The sequence below is a fragment of the Helianthus annuus genome, chromosome 1 (assembly GCF_002127325.2).
Source record: "Helianthus annuus cultivar XRQ/B chromosome 1, HanXRQr2.0-SUNRISE, whole genome shotgun sequence".
Taxonomy (NCBI): Eukaryota; Viridiplantae; Streptophyta; class Magnoliopsida; order Asterales; family Asteraceae; genus Helianthus; species Helianthus annuus.
In genome coordinates, this window is record NC_035433.2 from 8,231,379 (window position 1) to 8,253,694 (window position 22,316).

General features: G+C 37.6%; 1 protein-coding gene and 1 long non-coding RNA gene across 2 annotated transcripts; one reads left to right on the forward strand and one right to left on the reverse strand.

The window, feature by feature from the left end:
- Positions 1 to 215: 215 nt before the first annotated feature.
- LOC110864945 (methylcrotonoyl-CoA carboxylase subunit alpha, mitochondrial) lies at positions 216 to 12,252 on the reverse strand. Its single transcript, XM_022114118.2, has 16 exons — positions 11,771 to 12,252; positions 8,103 to 8,224; positions 7,787 to 7,934; positions 7,568 to 7,705; positions 7,169 to 7,264; positions 7,038 to 7,097; positions 6,847 to 6,939; positions 6,645 to 6,756; positions 5,386 to 5,490; positions 5,147 to 5,283; positions 3,860 to 4,094; positions 3,618 to 3,775; positions 2,640 to 2,756; positions 1,378 to 1,623; positions 1,195 to 1,290; positions 216 to 391 (listed from the first exon to the last, which is right to left on the reverse strand). The coding sequence occupies exons 1-16, from the start codon at positions 12,131 to 12,133 to the stop codon at positions 383 to 385; spliced, it is 2,235 nt and encodes a 744-aa protein (XP_021969810.1). The 5' UTR covers positions 12,134 to 12,252; the 3' UTR covers positions 216 to 382.
- Positions 12,253 to 18,013: 5,761 nt separating this feature from the next.
- On the forward strand, positions 18,014 to 19,240 carry LOC110935907. The gene is made up of 2 exons (XR_002589542.2): positions 18,014 to 18,592; positions 18,688 to 19,240. It is a non-coding gene; the product is annotated as an uncharacterized LOC110935907 (long non-coding RNA).
- The last annotated feature ends 3,076 nt before the right edge of the window (positions 19,241 to 22,316 follow it).

The window sequence follows — 22,316 nt, forward strand, 5'->3', positions numbered from 1 at the left end:
ACGAGTCAAACGGGTCATATTTATATCTTCGTAAGAGCTAAAACGGGTCAAACGTATCAAATGGGGTGAAAGTCGCTCAAAGAGATACTTAAACATTTTCGACCTCTTTAGTCTTTAAGTCGTTCTATCCAGGTCAAACCACTCTCCTTTTGACCCGCGTTGAAAACCACCTGTTTTAACCCGTTATACCCCACCGATATTCTCACCTCTACACATGAGCAGTAAAGATAAAGGATGCATTTGTTATGAGAAATTCGTTATGATTATACAATATACATAGCCACACGAATTTTGACATCCGGTTATAAACACGCATCTGGTATCAACTCCCGCCTGGCAACAATATGTTATGGTTACTTGGGCGATATTTGCACCCCCAACGTTATGCAGCCTGTCCAAACATATTGGTTTGTTTCATTAGTTAAAACCAACAATAAGCTTGTCTTTGCAAAAACCGATACGAGTTTTCTTTTATCTCGGTAAACAAATAGATAAAACACAAACGGTCAAAACAGAGGTGTTAAATGAGGTGTTCACTAGGTCGAGACTCGAGCCCAACACGAGCGTGAAAATTGTCATAGTCTCATAGACACATGAACCTCAGCACGACATGAGTTTTCACATGTTGACATGAGCACAACCCGTTTAATCTGAAATTTTATTTTATTTTATTTTACTCGCATTTCACTACTCTAAAATTACACATTTAAAATAAAAACACACACATATACAAAATAATTACATTTAAACTACAAAACTTATTGTTCATTTAATCATTTCTCCTTTAATATTTTAAATTTATCAGAAAATACTCGACGGCTTAACCTATGACACTTTAAAAAAAAAAAAGATACGTATAAAACTAAACAGGTTTTATGAGTCAACCAGCTAACCCACAAGGTTGACACGAACACGACCCCGTTTAACTAAATAAACTCGCAGGTTTGACCCAAAACTGACCCCAACTCATTTAGCATAAATCCAAACCCGTGAACTTCGTGTTAGGTTCATGCCGTGCAAATATTGATACCCATAGGTCAAATGGGCCAGCCCATACTAAAAATAATCTTTTTCCAACCCGAACTTGCTTTGACCCATTACCACCACATCCATTTTGTGACTTTTATAACCTAGTCTGGCCACTACGTCAATGAATTGGATATTCTGAACATAATAAATTTTGAACTGCCTAACCTTGACATTGAAGAGAACGCTGTTGTCAGAAACCTGTTGGCCAAGAGTGACTTGAAGCCCGCTAACGATGCCAGAGGATGGTGCCTTGATCACATGCTATTTAATCATTAAATAAAATTTGGGAAATATTAGTAACGAATTCAAAATGAATTATTAACGACTTGTATGTGTATAATTTCAAACCTCCATTTTCATGGCTTCCATAACCAACATAGGTTGACCTTCTTCAACTTTCATTCCATCTTTGACCAGAATCTTAACCACCAGACCAGACATGGGGGCGGCAACTGTCCCTGGAGGATGAGATGCGGATTCACGGTGTCGGTGATCATGCGTTTCAAGGTTATCCAACAAATCAAGTCCTAGTTTTTGCTTAAAGTGATGATGATGGTCTGAACCATGCCATATGTGAAAGTGCTCAGTCTGATCCTGCAAGTCGTGACAAGAAAAGTATGTCCATTACTTGGTTTTACAGGGCTTCCCCTTTTAACACACATATCTTCATTTTTTACCATCTTTCTATTAATACAATATTACATAGTGTCATAGTCATCTTGCGGCTCATATACATGTTTGTACAGGCTAAAGTGAAAAATAAGAACGGAATGCAGCAAATTGAAACGTTATATACATAACTTATAGGAAGAATTATAGGTGGAAATGTAGACCCAATAATACTTGCTAATACTTAACATATCTCCAATGGGTAAAACAGTTAAAATAAGAACTAAGAGTAAAATGTCATTTTCGTCCCTGAGGTTTGGCCAGTTTTGCGACTTTCGTCCAAAGATTTGTTTTCCCGCATCTGGATCCAAAAGGTTTAAAATCTTGTCATTTTCATCCGGCTCGTTAACTCCATCCATTTTTCTCCGTTAAGTCAGGGATATTTCCGTCCTTTTGTTAACTTAAAGGGCAATTCAGTCTTTTTTAGGGGTATTCGGTCTTTTTACATAAAGTGAAAAGGATTGAACTGCCCTTTAAATTAACAAAAAAGACGGAAATACCCTTGACTTAACGGGGAAAAATAGATGGAGTTAACGAGCCGGATGAAAATGGCAAGATTTCAAACCTTTTGGATCCACATGCGAAAAAAACAAATCTTTGGACAAAAGTCGCAAAACTGGCCAAACTAAAGGGACGAAAATGACATCTTACTCTAAGAAGAAATAAAGGTTAGCTAAAGAAGTAACGGGACAAACAGGCCAAATGCTTCGAAGGTCGCCCAGGCTGTAGTTTTAGACTTTAGTGCTGAAAACCCTCAAAAATCATGTTATTGAAAAAATTAGAGTATTACTGAGATGATATAGCTTTTAGAATCAATCATCTTTGACACACTACTTATTTATAAATAGATTCAAAATCTTTGGACAAAATGTGTTCCGGGCCAGCCCAACCCAACCCGTTGTGACCCACCTACAGAAAGAATACAAAAAGAGATGACACACCATTACATAACTGGCCAGATTCACATTCTTGCTTATACCATCAGCCTCTACTCTGAAATCATGGTCTCCAAGGTGTGTTACTGTGGCTTCCAGATGATTAAAGCTGTTTTCCCCCATCTGTAAATACGTATAAGGCAGACCTGGTTACATGTCTTGAAGTTGAATGTTTTGAAAAGGTACCAAGCAAGTATTGTTAAAGACTTGTAAACTCGAATTATCGTATATTATTATTCTTATGTAACATAATACTTATATTTATTATTTGGTAGGTCAAGCTATGACTGTTATAAGGTAGTTAAAATTGAATCGACAACAAATACGGTTGTGTCGGTTTGATTGGCGCCAATACCGTTGTCTGCACTGTATATAATCTAGATGATCATCACTTTGATAATCACCAAGAAATTATAATATTTCCTAACCGTCGAATACTTTCTGATTACATTTATTCATTCACAACACTTGTGTTCTTTTGAACTACATCGCATTCTTGTATTTGATCCGACCATTTACCACCAACAAGATCGGTGGCAGAAATTCCTGCTTGTTTACTTATGTTAGCGCTTCAGGTTATGCTTTAATCAAATTGGTCAAACAGTTTAAATGAAGAGAATAAGCTGAAAAGGAAATGGGTCAACTCAGTTGAACGAGTCAAACATAACCCAAAGAGCTTTTTCTTTTTCAATATGCCTAAAATCTCCTACATCACGTTGTTCAAAAAGTAACATCAATGCCAAGAGAATATAACTTTTGTAAAATCATATATGACAATGATGACACACCAACTACTTTGTTCAAAAGAAAATTAAAAATACTGGACAAACTGTGTTTCAGGTCAATGGTCAACCCAACACGTTTTGACCCGAAATCGTTGTGACCTGTACCCAACCCAAGTGACCCCCTGTTTTGCCACCTCTAATGTAGATGAAAATAGGATATTATGTTAATTCAACTTATCAGCATTATAAGACTGTTTACCTTGATGAGGTAATTCCCGTTTGGCATATAATCGATGGAAAGAGTGAGGTGCTCTGAGGTGTTATCATGGTATTCATTCTCCCACTCTAGCTCTATTGTACGTGTAGCATGATGATTGAGTCTAAATGGAGGATGTGTATACCACACAGGCAACCCACCTAAAGTACATTAATTAATGATTATTAGTATTCTTCGAATAATGTGCATTTTTTAAAGAAAAAGTTTCCGGGTTTACTGTTTACCAGGAGGGCTTTTCTTTAACAGTGTACGCTCCTTTTCACATATACATGCAGCTAATAAGGCTGCACTGTGTTTAGCAGCATCGTATGCTGCCTCTGCTGATGCTGAATCTTTTGGTGTCGCCAGTAAATCGTCTTTGTATTGATCTATGAAATGGGTTTCAAGTTCACTATTTGCAAATGCTCTGTGATTGGCAAGTTTGTAGAGAAACCCGATATTTGTGGGCAAGCCTGCAACCTGAAAAAAGTACGCATGTATGTAAGTAATTACAATATTATCAAAAATCAGATAATGCTATCATATCAAATCAGTAGCTTGGTTATTTTTACACGTTATGCAAGATTCAAGTAATACAGTAAATACCGTTAACGTTCGATCCGTTTTCTTTTTAGCTAATTTTTTCTGCTCGTTTGACCCGTTAAGAGATTGAAAAAATAGCACAGATAGACCCATTCACAAGAAAATGGGTTGAAATTGGCACCTCTACTAACAGCATAATTAGAAGAAGATCAAAAATCTACTATACTAATATATCCTTCTTAAAACGTCTACAGATTACAAACAGCTTTGCTAAAATGCAGATTCACCCGCCACCGAAGTAGACGAGTTTTTTTCAAAGAGAAACAGTAACATGAAAACTTGTTTAAATAAACCATGGTAAGATATCAGTAATAAATATTAGGCCTGTAAACGAACTGAACATTCATGAACTTGTTCGTTTATTTCATAACCAAACGAACATGAACACGATTTTTTGTTCATTTAATTAAACGAACGAACATGGACACAAGTTTTGTTCGTTCATTTATGTTCGTGAACATCCATTTATGTTTGTTTATTAACTTATTTACATTTGTTTCTATTCGTTTGTTTATGTTTGTTTGTTATATGTAGTTATATTTATATAAATATTAAACCTAAAAGGAACTTTCTAGTAATAAAAATGGGGTTTCCAATTAAATTTATCGTAATTAATCGCTAATTTAAATTAAAAATTACTTTATGTCCGTTTATGTTTTGTCAATTATGTTCATTTATGTTTGTTCAATTATGTTCATTTGTGTTGTTTATTGTTTGTTAAGTTATGTCTGTTTATGTTCGTACAGGTTTTAAGTGAACGAACATAAACGAACACGAACATGCCCATTTTCTTAATAAACGAACATGAACAAAAATGTGTTCGATTATATGTTCATGTTCGTGTTCGGTTAAAGTTAAATGAACAAACACGAACACGCCTCTGTTCGTGTTCGTTCGGTTCATTTACAGGCCTAATAAATATGGTATACCTGAAACTTGGATAAGGAATCCTTCAGTTTAACTAATGCTGCAGCGCGGTTTTCTCCCCAAACCACAAGCTTAGCAATCATAGGGTCATAATGCATGCTTACGGTGTCTCCTTCTTCAACTCCGGTCTCAACTCGAACTGACATGCATTAATTAGGTGTATCAAAAGGGTGATACTTCCTGATGAAAATAGCAATTTACTGCATGTTTAATGAAGCAGACAGATATTGCAGAAACACACCAGTTGGCGAGACTGGAAGAGGATGGTAATATTGAAGAACTCCAGTGGCTGGCAGAAATCCTCTCGACACATTTTCAGCGTATATACGGGCTTCAAAAGCATGACCTGCAAATTGCAATCAAACTAAGAATCTACGTATATTGAAACCCCAAGTACAAGACTACAATCAAACAAAAAATATATGGCAAAGCAAAGATTGAAAATTAAAAAGCCTTTTTAATTATTTTCATGCATTGTGAGCATAGGTGGTAATGGGTTGATTTGGATTATGTTTTAAATCTGCCAGATTAAATGGGTTAAGCCAACTACCGGAAAAAAAAACGAGGTGAAAGTCATCCAAAATGTATACAACTGCATAAAACCTTCTGAATTGCTTTATAGAAAAGGTATATAGCGTAATAACATAGTAGTCTACGCATAGTTAACATACTAATTACCTATATATAAAAGAAAAGAACTTTAACAGTGCCTACCTGCTAACTTACACAAGCCACTTTGCTATCATGAGCCGCCTACCTATTTTTCCTCTTTAACCCTTCCTAAAAATTGCTAACTTTTTACAATTTTATATTTTATTATTATTTGCTTTTTTTACTTTTAGTACATATTAAATCAAAGTATCAAACAAGTTTGGCTGCAAAATATTTTATTGCCTTTTCTTTTTACTTCTAATTTTACGAATATCTTATTTTTATTTTCTTTTTTACTTTCGATTTTTCTTTATTATATAATTATTATAAATAATTGTATTTGTTATTTTGTTAATATGATGTTTTATTGCTATAATCGTTTTGATAATCTTTTGTTTTCACTTATAACTGTATTCGAACATGTCAAATATACTTGAATGTTTTTCTTTACCGTGAGAAACGAAACTGATACCATTTGAACATCGGTAGTGGTACCGTATGCGTTTTTATGTTTTCTTAACATGGAGGCAAAATGTTCATTGAAAATGGAGTTGTATTCGCAATAGAGTAATTTTGGGTACCTTGTGTAGTAACGGAACCGTGAGAAACCGCCACATTGCGTGGAAAGTTGCTGCCCACAGCGAAGCGCGGGCTTATTTTCAACTCTAGTTATAATAGGACTTGAGAAGTAAAATATATAGAAGTGTTTCCCGACTTGGACCCGTTACCCACCCAGTCCTGATATGCACATGCGCGTATTATCTAAGATGACCTAGACTTGAAGCAAGTTCTAGCATTGACTTGAAACACAATATAAGAACAAAAATATATTTGAAGCAACAATTTCACCAGATAAAGGAATCTGTGCTTGATCAAGGGGAAGTGATTCTCCATTAGCAACACGAATTTGCCACTCTACAAGATCTTGGCCAACAATCATCTCGGTCACAGGATGTTCAACCTGATAAAAAGAATATAAAAAAATCAGATTTAAATGCAACACAAATACCCTACACTTCACTAATCACTAATTGATGACACAAGAAAGTACCTGAAGACGTGTGTTCATCTCCATAAAATAAAATTCCCCAGATAGAGTATCAACGATGAACTCAACCGTACCAGCATTGTGATAACCAACCGCCTATAATAATCAGACACAAACCGCCAAATCAGTTATTAAACTGACTTCTTAGATACTGGGAATAGCTACGAATATTAAAGCTCTGCAAGGCTCCTTACCTTTGCAGCAGATACAGCAGCTTGACCCAACCGTGTTCTGAAGTCGCTAAGGATATCTGGCTGCAAAACAGAGGTTTGTCACAATTCTATAAGAAATGCAAAAAAAAAAGAGTTAAATGTGTATGAATTACAGCTGGAGCTTCTTCAATTATCTTCTGGTGTCTTCTCTGCACACTGCAATCTCTCTCGTACAAGTATACAACGTTTCCCTGCTTGTCCCCGAATACCTATTTTATGTACAAGCATTTAGCATAATGTACAAGTATTCAAATGACCGAATTGCCCTTTAAGTTAACAAAAAAGAAAAAAATACCCCTGACTTAAAGGGAGAAAAATGGATGGAGTTAACGAGCCGGATGAAAATGGCAAGATTTCAAACATTTTGGATCCAGGTGCGAAAAAACAAACCTTTGGACGAAAGTCACAAAACTGGCCAAACCTCAGGGACGAAATTGGCATTTTACTCGATAAGTTAAAAAGTTGTAACTAAAGATTTAATAATGTTGAAAGTATTGTAACCAGAAGATTACTTGGACTTCTATATGCCTTGGTCTGGTTATATATTTCTCCAGCAAGATTGTGTTTACGCCAAAAGAAGCAGCAGCCTCCCGTTGGGCTCCTAAGAACGAGTCAACAAATTCTTTTGGACTTTCCACAATCCTCATACCCTGAAACTCACCGAACCATTACAAAAATACGACGTAAATATGCGAAACATGATCTAACAGTTATTTTATGTTAAAAGGTACCTTTCCTCCACCTCCATGTGTGGGCTTGATTAGAATAGGGTATCCGATCTTATCTGCTTCGGATTTCATGATATTAATATCTTGTTCATGACCATGATACCCAGGCACAAGCGGCACGCCTGCTGCACCCATTATTCTTTTTGATGCACTGATGGTAACATAATAGCATCAAATGAGAAGAGCTGGATAAAAAAGAATAATTCAAAGAAATTATATTGTTAAATAAATGAAGTAATCAAACACATGAATGCAGAAGTAGAGATGACTTAATTGGTCCTGGTTGAATCACATGAAAAGAATTTACATATATATGCACCTTTTATCACCCATTTCACGTATTGCGGATGCAGGGGGTCCAACAAAAGTGAATCCCTCCTTTTCACAAAGTTGAGCAAAGTCCGCATTTTCTGATAAGAAACCATAGCCCGGATGTATAGCCTATTATCAAAAGATAATATCTGCTCATGAACTATGTCCTTGAATGTGTAAAAACCAAAAGAATCAACAAGCTAACACACTTGAGATTGATGTATGTTGAAATTGAACTGCAATTTACCGATAGAAAAACATGAACCTAAAAGTGCTACACATAAAGTATATTTACAAGTCTCCTTGTTTTAAAGTTAAGTTTTTCGTTGTCTGTGACATGGACACTTAAAATTTAAAAACAGTTCAGATATAGCTTAATAAGGATTAACAGTATATCGAAATCACAGTTGGTAACAGTACTATCATGCATGTCAAATATTATTACATAACTTTTTGTTCTGTGAATGCTTAATATTCAGAATACATATGGAAACAAAATGGTCAATAAATTGACTCGATACTCACTTACTCAGCACACTTGGAAACTCATCGCTAACTGATCATAGTAACCAAATCATAAAAACCATCAGATACCTTGAAAACATAGTCAATAGGGAATCGGACATATCAATAGAATTTTTTTCCCTTTTTCTTTTGTTCTGGCCACCCTGATATAAAGCACACTATTCTACATGAGTCATGAGGAGTTTCACTTAGACCAAAGGGTATGGGGCTCGGCACCGAGCCGTCCCCCCCTTTTAGGCCCGTCGCACACCGCCCCCTTGGGGCCCGGCTCGGCAGTTTCGTCGGATTTGTGACGTTGGAGACGGGGCTGCTTTTTGTGGGGTCCATTGAATATGGCCGTTGACATAACGGCTAGTTTTTTTTAAAAAAAAATCAATTTAATTTAAAACATTTATAAATACCCACATATTTATCCACTTTTATACCAAAATTCACCCACTTTCTCCAAACAACTCCCACATTTTTATACAAAATACCCACATAATCTTCTCTAAAAAATACACCATGTCATCTTCTTCTTCATCGGGTTCGACAGACACCATGGAAGCCGTAAAATATTTTATAAACAAGGTGGAAGAGGCGACACAAGTAATTTTGGAAGAAGAAGAGGAGGAGGAGGTTTCGTCACAACCACGAAACAGGAACCCACACATCGAGCGAGACCGAGAAAGTTAGTGATATTTTTATTCTTATATATTTATTCTTAATTTTTTAAGTTTATGTTTTTAGTCTTATTTTTTTAATTATAAGTTGTATATATATTTTGTTATCTTGTAGGTGCTAACCAAAGATTATTCGTTGATTACTTTGCCGACGAGCCGCTGTACTCGGAGGCTATTTTTAGACGTCGTTTCAGAATGAGTCGTCGACTTTTCTTACGTATTGCCGACGATTTAGCCGCTTATCACCCGTTTTTTACCATGCGACCCGATGCTAGAGGCAAAATGGGCTTCACCACCTTACAGAAATGTACTGCGGCGATTCGTCAACTTGCTTATGGGACGACAGCCGATTCTTGGGACGAATACTTAAAGATGTAACTGCTAGAGAATGTTTATACAAGTTTTGCAAATTTGTGGTGAAGCTCTACAGCCAAAAATATTTGCGAAAACCGAATTACAATGACGTCCAAAATTTGTATCAACACCACCAAGCAAGGCACGGTTTTCCAGGCATGCTCGGGAGCATTGATTGCATGCATTGGGCATGGCGGAATTGTCCTATCGCTTGGCGAGGAATGTATACGCGAGGCGATCAGGGACATCCAACAATAATTCTAGAAGCTGTTGCGTCTCAAGACCTATGGATTTGGCATGCTTTCTTTGGGATTCCTGGTTCGAATAACGACATCAACGTTCTACAAAATTCTGAGGTTTTTGACGATGTTATAAAAGGGATCGGTCCTGATACGAGGTTTACAGTTTCGGGAGTGGAGTACAGACGCGGGTATTATCTTGCCGATGGAATATACCCACAATACTCTACAATCGTTAAAACGGTTAGGCATCCTGCAGATGAAAAAAGAAAGAAATTTGCCAAGTTTCAAGAAGCGGCTAGAAAAGATATTGAACGGTGTTTTGGGGTTCTCCAACAAAGATGGCATATTATTGAAAACCCAGCACGCGCTTTTACACCCAAAACGTTGCGATACTGTATGTATGCTTGTATTCTGCTGCATAACATGATCCTTGAAGACGAAGGACATGCAATTTGTGAGTATGACGAGAACGCGGTGGAGGAGAATAATGTTCCGGTTAGCGGAGAACAACAAGATTTGAACAGGTTCTCGTTACATAACGATTTCACACATGCCAATCTTCAATCGGACTTGATCGATCACATTTGGAGTCTCGGAGAAAACAACGCGTAGTTTTTTTATTTATTTGTAACTTTAGGTTTTTTTTTAATTTAAGTTTAGGTTTTTTTTAATGTAATTTTAGGTTTTTTTTTAATGTTACTTTAGGTTTTTTTTTAATATAGCTTTAGGATTTTTATTTAAATGTGACTTTAAGTTTTTATTTAAATGTAACTTTTTTATTTTTATTTACTTTGTTTTAATTAATATGGAAAAAAATAATAAATAAAAAAATTGGGGAGGAGCATCCACCACACCCTTGGATAGTCTCCAAGGGGATGGTCCTCCTCCTATGCTTACGTGGCGCTTATGTGGAGGATAGTCCCTTTGGAGACTATCCTCCCCATACCCAATGGACAATGGTCTTAATTTTCTTTTTATTTTCAAGGGCTAGTCATCATAGGGAATTAATTATTTATGGTTTTCTACAGATACCAAGGATTATACTTACATCCCACTTCATTATCTGGATAACCCAAAAGAAGCCATCCCATACCTTATTCGTGGAAAATTGCATAATACCGACAAAACAAAAGTTTTAAACCCACCTACCCAATCTTCTAGCCCAACTGGCTGAACTAGATCAAACAGATCACAAACCCGCTATGCTATTCAGGAATTACATAATTTGCACACAACGACAAGAAAAATAGTGACTGTAAAAGTCCAAACACACAAATTGAATTGAAAATCAGCCTCTGTTATTCAATCTACATTCCAAGTGTTCAAATAGCAGAACGATCACTACAACACAACTAAACCTACAGAAACATATATAACAATATTTAAACAAATCATGCACGCTACAGTCAAAATAGAACCATTAGTAGTCAAATACTAATGCAACAAATTAATCATTTGTCATCAACAATTAACAATCAATCATACTAATATTCCTCAAATTATCAGCATCTAACTCTCTAATATTCTAATTTCAATCAAAATCCCCAAACGGGCCAAACCTACTCTCTCACATAACAATCACAAAACCACAACTCAAACGAAGCCCTAAATCAATCTTACCTGAGCACCAGTACAATCACTATAAGAAAACTAAACCTACATAAACAAATACACCAGTATATAAACAAATCATGCACACTACAGTCATAATAAAACCATTACTAGTCAAATACTACTGCAGCAAACAAATTATCATTTCTCATCAACAATTAACAACAAATCACACTAATATTCCTCAAATCAACACAATCTAACACTCTAATACTCCAATTTCAGTGTCTCAAACGATAATAACAAAACCACAAGTTAACAAAGCCCTAAATCAACCATACCTGAGCACCAGTACGAACAGCAGCTTCAATAATCGAAGAGCTATTAAGATAACTCGATCGAGCCGGTGGCGGACCGATCCTAACCGCCTCATCAGCGGATTTCACATGCAAACTATGCCTATCAGCATCACTATAAACCGCAACCGTCTGTATACCTAACCTCTTCGCTGTTCTCATAATCCTACACGCGATTTCTCCTCTGTTCGCTATTAGAAGCTTCTCGATCTTCCGATTACTGTTCTCAGTGTTGGTTAGGTTCGTTGATGAAGATGATAGTCTGAATGGCGTGTAAATGAATTGTTTGTTGAAGTTCCGGTGAAGTTTTCGGTTAAGTTTCCGGTGAATCATTGTTGTTATTGACATGGTGGCGGTTAGTGGTGGTTTGGTGGTGTGTGGAGTGGTGGTGTGGGAGGTTTATTGATTATAAGAGCCCATCATGCTCACGTGTTGATATTATCATTTCATGCCAATTTTGACAAGTGACAGGATTAGGATATGCGATATGTTTGCCACATAAGATGATCGATTTTTTTTTATAACTAAGACATTGCGTTGCGGCGGAGGTATAAAACCGTGACAAATAGGATTAATGTCACACCACCGCTAGCGACTACTAATACTGAAGTTGTGGCGTGTTAATGCAGAGAATTAGACCGAAACGTAAAACATAGAAAACGATAATTAAGTCGATTTAGGACTCGCACGTTGCGACACGAGAAAATATAGACAATGGAAAAACGTTGAACCACACATGCACCGCTGCGCCATGTTAACTTGCACAATTTAGAGTGTGCCGTAAAATAAATGGATAACTTTGTAGAATAGTAACCAAGTTTCAAAAGTGTTCCAATTAGGTCACTCAAGTTTCAAAAGTGTTCCAATCAGGTCACTCAACATTCATTTTTCATTAAAATTAAGGGTTTTTTCATCTATTTCATAGGTAACCGTGGTGATATGGATTTTTCTTTCTTTTTTCTCTTTTATTTGATGCTAACGTCAAGTGATGACGTGGATTGTAACTTGTTTTTTTAATTTTTAATGTAATTAAATTGTTTTTATTTTTAATAAATATAACTTCATATATTAAAATAATTCGACCTCAGCATCTTATTCTCCATTTTTTTCATGACACGTAGAAAAAAAAAGACATGGCTCGATTTGAATATTAAGTTATCTAATTGTGACAAAAACGACACCAGTAACCTAATTAGAACACTTTTAAAACTTGGTTACTATTCTGTGAAATTTTCCCTAAAATAAAACGTAAAAACGTAAAACCATACACGTACGTTGCGCCGTGTTAACTTGTAAAATTTAGAATGAAACGTAAAATGAAAATTTTGAGAAGTATATAAAGTATAGGGAACCAAAGTTGAAAGTAAAAAAATTGTGAGGTTAAAATGAAAAAGAGGAAAACTTTTGGGTTGATAGTAAAAAAAATCTAGGTGTTTTGGGTTAAAAGTGTAATATCTTTTTTTTTTTTTTGAAAATCCCCCAAAACATGGGGTATACCACCTCTATGCATTAATATGTTACTAATTTATAATGGCTAGGTCTATTAGCATACGGCTGTTGTCTTTTTGCACATCCAAAGCGCCTCGCTATGGCCAAAGCGGGACGCTTTGGCTTGGTCAACAGACAAGGACTTCTGTAAGTCCTTGTCTGTTGACCAAGCCAAAGCGTCCCGCTTTGGCCATAGCGAGGCGCTTTGGATGTGCAAAAAGACAACAGCCTTGGTTGGGGTTGATTTGGGTTCATGTAGGTTAGTTTGGTATGGATTTTTGGTTGAATTAGTTTGGTAGGGATTTTTGGAGGAAAATTTTTTTATGTGAGAGTTGCCGTTGTGAATGGGAATTTGTTTTTGAATGATTGAGTGTTGCCTTTTTGAATTAAAACGTTGTTTATTTTGTTAAATTAACGTTGTTTATTTTTATGTGAGAGTTGCCGTTGTGAATGGGAATTTGTTTTTGAATGATTGAATGTTGCCTTTTTGAATTAAAACGTTGTTTATTTTGTTAAATTAACGTTGTTTTATAATTACGTCATTATTTTTATAGAAGGTGTATAATATAAGTTCTTAACGTTGTTTATTTTGTTAAATTAAAACGAACACGTTAAATAAAATGTACAGAAAGCCATAAGAATTAAACGTAAACAATCCAGAACCAACGTGATGTAAATAGAAGATTAACTGAAATATATATATATATATATATATATATATATATATATATATATATATCAGTTTGTACATACAATACACAACAAAAAGGTACAACTAAGTACATAATACATAACAAAACACTAAACAAACAAAGTAATGTACTAATCCTCGTGCGGTGGGGACGGTGGGAGGGGAAGTGGAGGCAACGCAGCGAGCTCTCGTAAATTAACGAGCGTCTGGACGATCCAGTCAATGCGTGCGCCCTGACGTCTGAGGCGCCGGTCGAAGTCCCGAGCCACCTCACGCGCTGCCGGAGGCAGGTCAGCGTAAACGTGCTGCGGGTATTGTGGCCGGCGGCTCAGGAGCTGGCTGAACCAGTGGTACCGGGACCTCCTCGACCCGCTCCTCCTGTGCCGGATCATCCTGAGCCTGAGCCTGAGCCTCAGGCTGAGCCTCAGGCTCATTGATGCCCAGAGCCTGTAGCTGAGCCCGCCGAGCGGCCCGCTGAACATCAGGAGGGGCTAACACCCCAGGCCTCACCTCAATAACAACCGGGATGACATCCGGCAACACCTCTGGCTGCCAAATCAGCCCGTCAGCACCCCTGAACCTCAGACCGACATCAAAGGTACGGGTGATCTGCATAGCGGCTACTGACGCGCGGCCCAACCTGGATGACGGGACCGGATCGGACAGCAGCGGATCATGCTCGGGCACGATCCCTAGCGATCGTGCAATGGCAGTGATAAATGAGCCAGTGTGAAAAAATCTGCGGAGCTGCCGGTGGTATGCAGTAGAAAAGTACTCTGCCAGGCTGGCTGCTAGATCGCAGGGCTGGCGGCGTAGTAGGCAGTATAGAAAGAAAAGGTCACTGAGTTTGACCTTCTCCTTGCTGGAACCCCGCGGCACGATAGTCGACGCGATCACATGGTGGAGGTATCGGTACAAGGGATCTCTAATGGTGGTGGCCTTTTGCCAGGATTTCCCAAAGGGAGCCCTGGAAATGACCCTCCAGAAACTGATAAGCGTCTGCCTGTCCATCATCGTAACAGCCTGCGTATATAAATCAGTATCAAGCTCAGGCTCAGTGTACAAACCTGTGTGGACAGCAAACTCCCGCACACTCATCTCAAACTACTGACCGGCGAGACGGAATGTAACCTCGTGGACTGGAAAATCAGGGTCCTCCACGTAATCCGCCGGATGCGGCGCGTATGTAAACGTAGAGCAAAACTCGACCGTAAGCTCAGGGTACGAGTCCTCCATCGCTAACTCAAATAGGCGCGACCAAGGAGTATCTAGCCCAACTATCTGACGCGCCCGCTCGACCTCTCCCAGGGTAGATAGCAGCTCCCAGTCTATGCCTACGTGCTCCCCAATCTCTATGGTGCGCAACCTAGCGCATCTCCCCCTCGCCCGTGACCCCATCGGAAACTGAAGATACGGACATGTCAGCTCCTCCTCGTCCCCCACCATTCCCTCAGCCTCCATATGCTCAATCTCCTCGTCGGATAAATCCATCCCTGCACGTTGATCAAATAATAATATTAATTAAACAAATAATATTAAATAAATAATAATTAAATAAATAATTAAACAAATAATAATTAAACAAATATTAATAAACAAATAATATTAAACGAATAATAATTAAACAAATATTAATAAACAAATAATAATTAAACAAAAAATATTAAACAAATAATAATTAAACAAATAATAATTAAACAAATAATATTAAACAAATAATAATTAAACAAATATTATTAAACAAATACTAATAAACAAATAATAATTAAACAAATATTAATAAACAAATAATAATTAAACAAATAATATTAAACAAATAATAATTAAACAAATATTATTAAACAAATATTAATAAACAAATAATAATTAAACAAATATTAATAAACAAATAATAATTAAACAAATAATATTAAACAAATAATAATTAAACAAATATTATTAAACAAATATTAATAAACAAATAATAATTAAACAAATATTAATAAACAAACAATAATTAAACAAATAATAATTAAAAATATAATAAACATGAACCAAAGCGCCCCGCTTTGGCCTCGGCGCGGCGCTTTGGTTCTTCAATCTGAAGAACAGATCCAGGATCTGATCACATGTAACGAATCAACAAATCACAATCGACATGTAACGAACCAGGAAACGATTAAGGGGTTTAGAACGCACCTGTTAGCGGTTGAAAGCTCGAAATATCTTCGAATCCGACTCGAGTGTGTGAGGATCGCACCTTTGTGTGTGTTTTTGGTGTTTGGGTGAAGTGGGGGGGATGATGCCCCGCTTCAGTGTATAACGAGGGACCAAAGCGCCCCGCTATGGCCATAGCGCGGCGCTTTGGGTCCAAAACGCCGCGTTATGACCATAGCGGGGCGTTTTGGGCATTTTTTAAATTTTTTAAAATTGTTTTTAATTCACAAACGCGTCGATAAATAGTCTAAAATTTCCGTTTTTTCCATTATACATCATTTTTTAATATATATGGACTATACGGCAAGTTCCGGATCAAATCGGTTACGTGTGATGTCTTATTCCGTTATCTCGTATCATTTAGGTTTGAAATCACAAGTACTCCTGTGAGAAGTGTTATGTGTATCAGCCGCCTACCGTACATGAACATGACGTATTTTTTCATTAATTGCAGTATTATGATGTATATTGTCATTTCGGGTCGTACAAGTGCGTATTGAATCTGATTGGGTCGTGTCGGTGACATTCGGTTTTTAACGTGATGTAACGCGTATATTGAACAAACACAAACGTTCATTATTATTAAACACATTTAAGATACATCGTGAACATATGGGGTTGCATTAAGGTCAGGGGCACGATACGTAAGCATTTCGTACGTGTTGATCTGATCCCTGTAAAATGTATGCCAGGCTGCTGCGCGCTCTGTTCTGTTAGCTGTCCAGAGTAGGTTTGGGGGAGGCATTGGATAACAACCTCCAAGCTCTACATGTATGAAATGCCCATTGTCGACGAACACAACCGCAACTACCAGGTGAGGTTCCTCAGCTTCGTTTGGGCCGCCCAGCAGAGGGAAAATTGTATCGCTCCCACGAATGTCGAAGGTGTGAACAATCACACCGTATCGTTGGGCAATAAGAAACCCCGTCTCAGGCATCGACATGTAATTTTCGATACCTGCTCGTCCCACCCCCTTGAAATCGATCCGTTTAACCAGCGCATCATAATGTCCTATGTTTTCCGGATCGAAAACCTGCCTCCAAAGCGATTCGTTCATACGTAACTCCTTTAGAAGTTGTTCCCGGATCTTCAAATATGAATTTTGTTTCACTCCTAACCCAACAGCCACCGATCGAAATCCACAATGACCATCTGGTTTCACGTCCTTTATTCTAACGATGTATGGATGGATCACTTTAGGAATCTGAGATGCGTAGTTGCGGATCGCTATATCCGTCTTAGGACAGAGCTTGATATTCGGGAAATCAGGGTGTAGGTTGAGCGGTTTGGTATTCTTTTCCCTTCTAGAATCTTCGGCTGATATGTACGAGCTGTGACGGGGAAGATCGTCTGAGGCATCGACCCAAGTTTCTTCTGACGGAATGTAAGAGCTGTGACAAACGGTGATTTACGCCTTTAATTACGCTAATAACAGATGTTTAAAATGATAATAAATAGCGTTTAAGACGCAAATTAAATTAATTAGGCCTTTGGAGTGTCTAGGAACGGTTAATCGACTTTACAGCGCATGTGTGACGATCTGCGGATAAATCGTTGGATATAAAACGATACCGAATCGAAACCGTATGAAATACTGACAACGCTGACTAATATTAAATTCTTGCAATATATTTTAGATTCATAACTAAATTTTTACATCCGTAGTCGAAACCGAATAAAAAAACGGTTCAGAACGGCCAACGACGCAAATTACATGATTTTTACGCAACCACCGATCAAACGCGACTACCAACACTATTATACATCTTTTGACTTAAAAACAATAATTTCCGACAATTTTTAGAAAAACGATTTCGGAAACAGGTTTGTAGGAACTGGCGGGCCACTTGAAACACGATATTGGGCTTGTGGGCCTTGAGCCCAAGCCCAAGCCCATTTGAAACAAACCCTAGTATTTAAATGCAATGCAACCCTAATTCTCATTTTATGCCAGCCGCTACATCTGTTCCTCACATCATCCTTGTCTGCAACTCAAGAATTAAACACTCACACACACATAAACATAGGTTTAGAAGCCCCATCTCTTCACTTGTCAAAACCCAACCCACCCGCACACCGGCTACCTTCGATCAGTGACACGGCCGCCCACCACCACCATCACCGTCTGGTGGTGGTGCGACGATAAACGGAGAAAGAGAGAGGTGGAGTCCAGCGATTTTTCCGATAAGGTATCCCCCACACACCTCACATATCACTGAAATGAGAGAGAGGCGGCGTCACCGGTGGAATTCCGGCGACGACACAAACGGCGGATGGCGGCGGTGATTTCTGTTCGTTCTCCAGCCATTTGTTTGATGAAGAAGATGATGGCCAATCGATGATGATGAGACGATGCGGTGATTGATGATGATCTGCTGTTGAAGTCAGTGATGTTGATGACGATGATGTTGCTGAAGATGTGATTTTCTTCGGTAAGGATATTGAATCTTTCTTCTGATTAGTAAACATGTCCTCACGTTTCTTTTTTTTATTTTTATTTTTACCGGTGACGGTGGTGGTGCGGCAGGTCACGACCGATTAAGGATCAGGTTGGGTTTGTTTTGAGTTTGGTTCGGGTAGTAACGAGTTGGTGGTTGGTGATGGGTTCAAGGCAGCGACGATGATGGTGGATTTCGACGGTCACTTATAAAAACCCCTCTCCAGTTTATTATCTTTTGTGTTTCTTGCTGAAGAATGATAAAGATGATCACATACATCATATTTCAAGTGCTGGTTCAAGTATAGTTCGGGTCAGCTCAGTGTAGTTCAGGTCTCGATATCTCGGGTTAGTTATGGTTTGAGCTTCTCGATTCAACAGTTTTGGCTCGGTTTTGGGACACGGTCAAGGTCAGTCAACTAGTCAAAGCCAGTCAATGATTAACACTCGGGTCAACAGCAGGTTCTCAGGTCAACGCGTGACCCGGTAAAGTTTAGCGACGCAAAAATCTAGTTATTTTGATATAGAGTCTTAGATTTTATTATAGTTATACGCGACCGAGCTCGACCCGTTTCGACTAGATATTGGTTACGTTCTTGATACATTTGATGAAAACTATATTAAGTTGATTATTTTGGTTGAATCATTGTTGAATTTTTTGACAAATAACGACAACTTCGATTGTCGGGGCATCCTAAAAACAGGGGAAACCTTGCCCGATTTCCGTTAAAAACCCCGATACACGACACGTATTTATGATCCAAAAATGACACTTATCGGATTTTGAATATTTCGTTATAAACTAAATATAAAGATATCTTTATTTTGGCGACGTTTTACGAAACACAACGGAAACTTTAAACGTTTCGACAAATATGGTTTATAAGTCCACGAAACTCGAAAACTTTTATGAAATCGATATAACTATTTATATTTATTTCAAACGCCCAAAACTCGGGAATATTTCTATAAGATACATATAATTGTTTATATCTATTTCAAGTGTCGTTAGTTCGTATACATCTACAATGTAAACGAAATTGTTACATATATTTCAAACGTTTAGGATTTGAAGAATCATATAAAATGAATATAACTATTTATATTTATTTTCGATCGTTTAGAACCCGAATATATTCTTATAAAATGAGTATAATTTTTTTACATTCGTTTCAAATATCCAAGATATCAAATATATGTATATGTATATGTATATATATTTATTTCTTTACATTCTACGGAAACTACAACGGTATACTACAGTGTCATATACGGCATTTCGAAAGAGTCGTCCTACTATTCACCTACGCTTTCTAATTCACAACAACCAACACGATGCCGTAAGTATATTTATATTTATATTTAAATATATAAATATATATATCTTAAACCATTCGAAAGCTAAGTCGTTTTTGAGACTTAGTTTTATCCCGGTCATAAACAAGATCAACTAACAATAGTTTGGTTATTTCAAACCAAAGTATTAACACCTTCCTTCGTAGAGTCGTTTTGTTAACGACTCGGTAGAGCTCGGACACGTAGTTTAGCTACGTTTAAATTAGAAACTGATACGTTATTCCCTGTTAGGAATACTATAGACGCACGCTAGCTAATTCACATTCTTGGAACGACACTACGGAATCACACTAAGCTAGCTTTGCACAGGAATATCCAGGTGAGTTCATAACCCCCACTTTTTACTGTTTTACATTTTTTTATAAATGTTTTCGGGGGTGGAAAGACATGCAAGTTTTTGCAAAAGCAAACAATATTTTGATGAACGAAAACACATATTTATAAACCATGTTGCAAATGAATTTCAACGAACTCGAAAGGTTTATACTGAACATACCGGTTTTACAAAACGTGCATGATTTTCATGACTAGTGACGAGAATGTCCTAGTTACTACAACAGAACTGGGTTGGCCTGCGTACGAAAAACGAGACAACTCAGTGAGATCATGTCCCCCTTTTCTTTCAACGTTTCGCTTTACAACTTTAGGGGGAAATACATGTCAAACTTAGGTATGATTAAGTCATGGAATGAACTCTTAGATCATGTGAGCATAGGCTGTAACTGAGGTGCCATTAATCCTTTTGAGGACCAAGGAACAAAGGTTAGATCTAATGGGTACGGGCGAGCCCCACTCACGGTCCATGGGTGACCACTTAGAGTGCTGTTGTGTCCCAGTCGAGGTTATTCGACACTAAAAATTGCCTACGCGGGTTGAGTACCTCCTATGTCATCGCATATATTAATGTCCTCGCGAAACATTAATGATCAACATGTTCATAGACGCTTTTCATACCAACTTACAATACTAAAACTTTCAAATGTTTTTAATATACATTTGACGCAAACTCATAATACGTGTATTTACAAACCTTGATAATGTTTTCAACTTATGTACAAGTAAGAGGACGAGTTGGTCCTGCTTACAAAGACTCTCGTGGGCTAGACTCACAACTTTCATATATCATGCCGAGAAAATGATTTTACTATGCTTTCTCAACAACTTTTAAACCGGTTATCAAAAAGATTTATTTTAAATCTTTTCAAAACAAACTATGAACTCGCTCAACTTTTTGTTGACTTTTTCGCATGTTCTTTCTCAGGTTGCATTTTCAAAACTATGGAACGGTTGGAATAGGAGAACCCATGGGAATTCGAGTACTTAGCAGCGTTCTTTTTCTAGAAGTCTTAGCTTATTTGCTTCCGCTGTGCAATGAAGATACCGGTCCAGTCACGCCAGCTCTGATATTTCGGGGTGTGACAGATTGGTATCAGAGCTATAGGTTACAGCGAATTAGGTTTCTATAGAGATACCTAGGCTCTAACCTCACTTTCCCCTGGGGACTTAGATTTTTACGACTTGAACACATACAGAACGCCTAGTATTCGAATATGGGTTCCAACCATTTCCAAAGCAATGAGTTAACAATTTTGGTCTTAAACATACACAAGTGTTGTGTTGATACACGGTTCACGAAACAGATTCATACATTAAACAAAAACCTTGAGTGTTTTGATAACATGCATTTAGGACCTTCGTAAAACTTATGTTGAAACTCATTAAAGGTCCTCACATAGGAATCGCGATTATTAACTCGAGCACATGCCAGTATATTACGTCGTCTGTGCAATTTTAATTACCCAAGCAGGTAATCTACGTGGAACGAAACGTTAGTGAGTGAATACACGTGAAACTTAAACTATCCGCTAGCAGGCGTCGAAGTACATCACACACAATTTTCGAGGCAAGGCCTTAGGAAACATGATTGGACACGACACCAACGATACTAATTCCGTCAGCGGGAGAATTATGGGTCGAAATGCGGTAAATTGCCACGTGATCCTGCGAGCGACACAAATCATGCCAAGGTACGTTCAAGCGAGGGCTTCGCAAACTAATGGAAATCACGATTATGGGCATTGCAATAGAAACTACAAGTCTTCACATCTCCCCACTCCCTAAATGGTGATTGCGCCAAGATTGACATTTCGTGGTAATGTCGCTTAACAACCGGTCATCGCACGAAATTCCAGGTAAAGTCCTTAAACTTTTTTTTGTTGAAATTTCGACTTTTTGCATATAGTGAGTAGATGTTTTCCACTTCTACTCCCCCTGATGGTCATTGCATCACAGAGATTTTCTTTCATAATAGTGAATACTCATTTGCTTCATTCTTGACAAATTCATATGTTACACATGCTTTG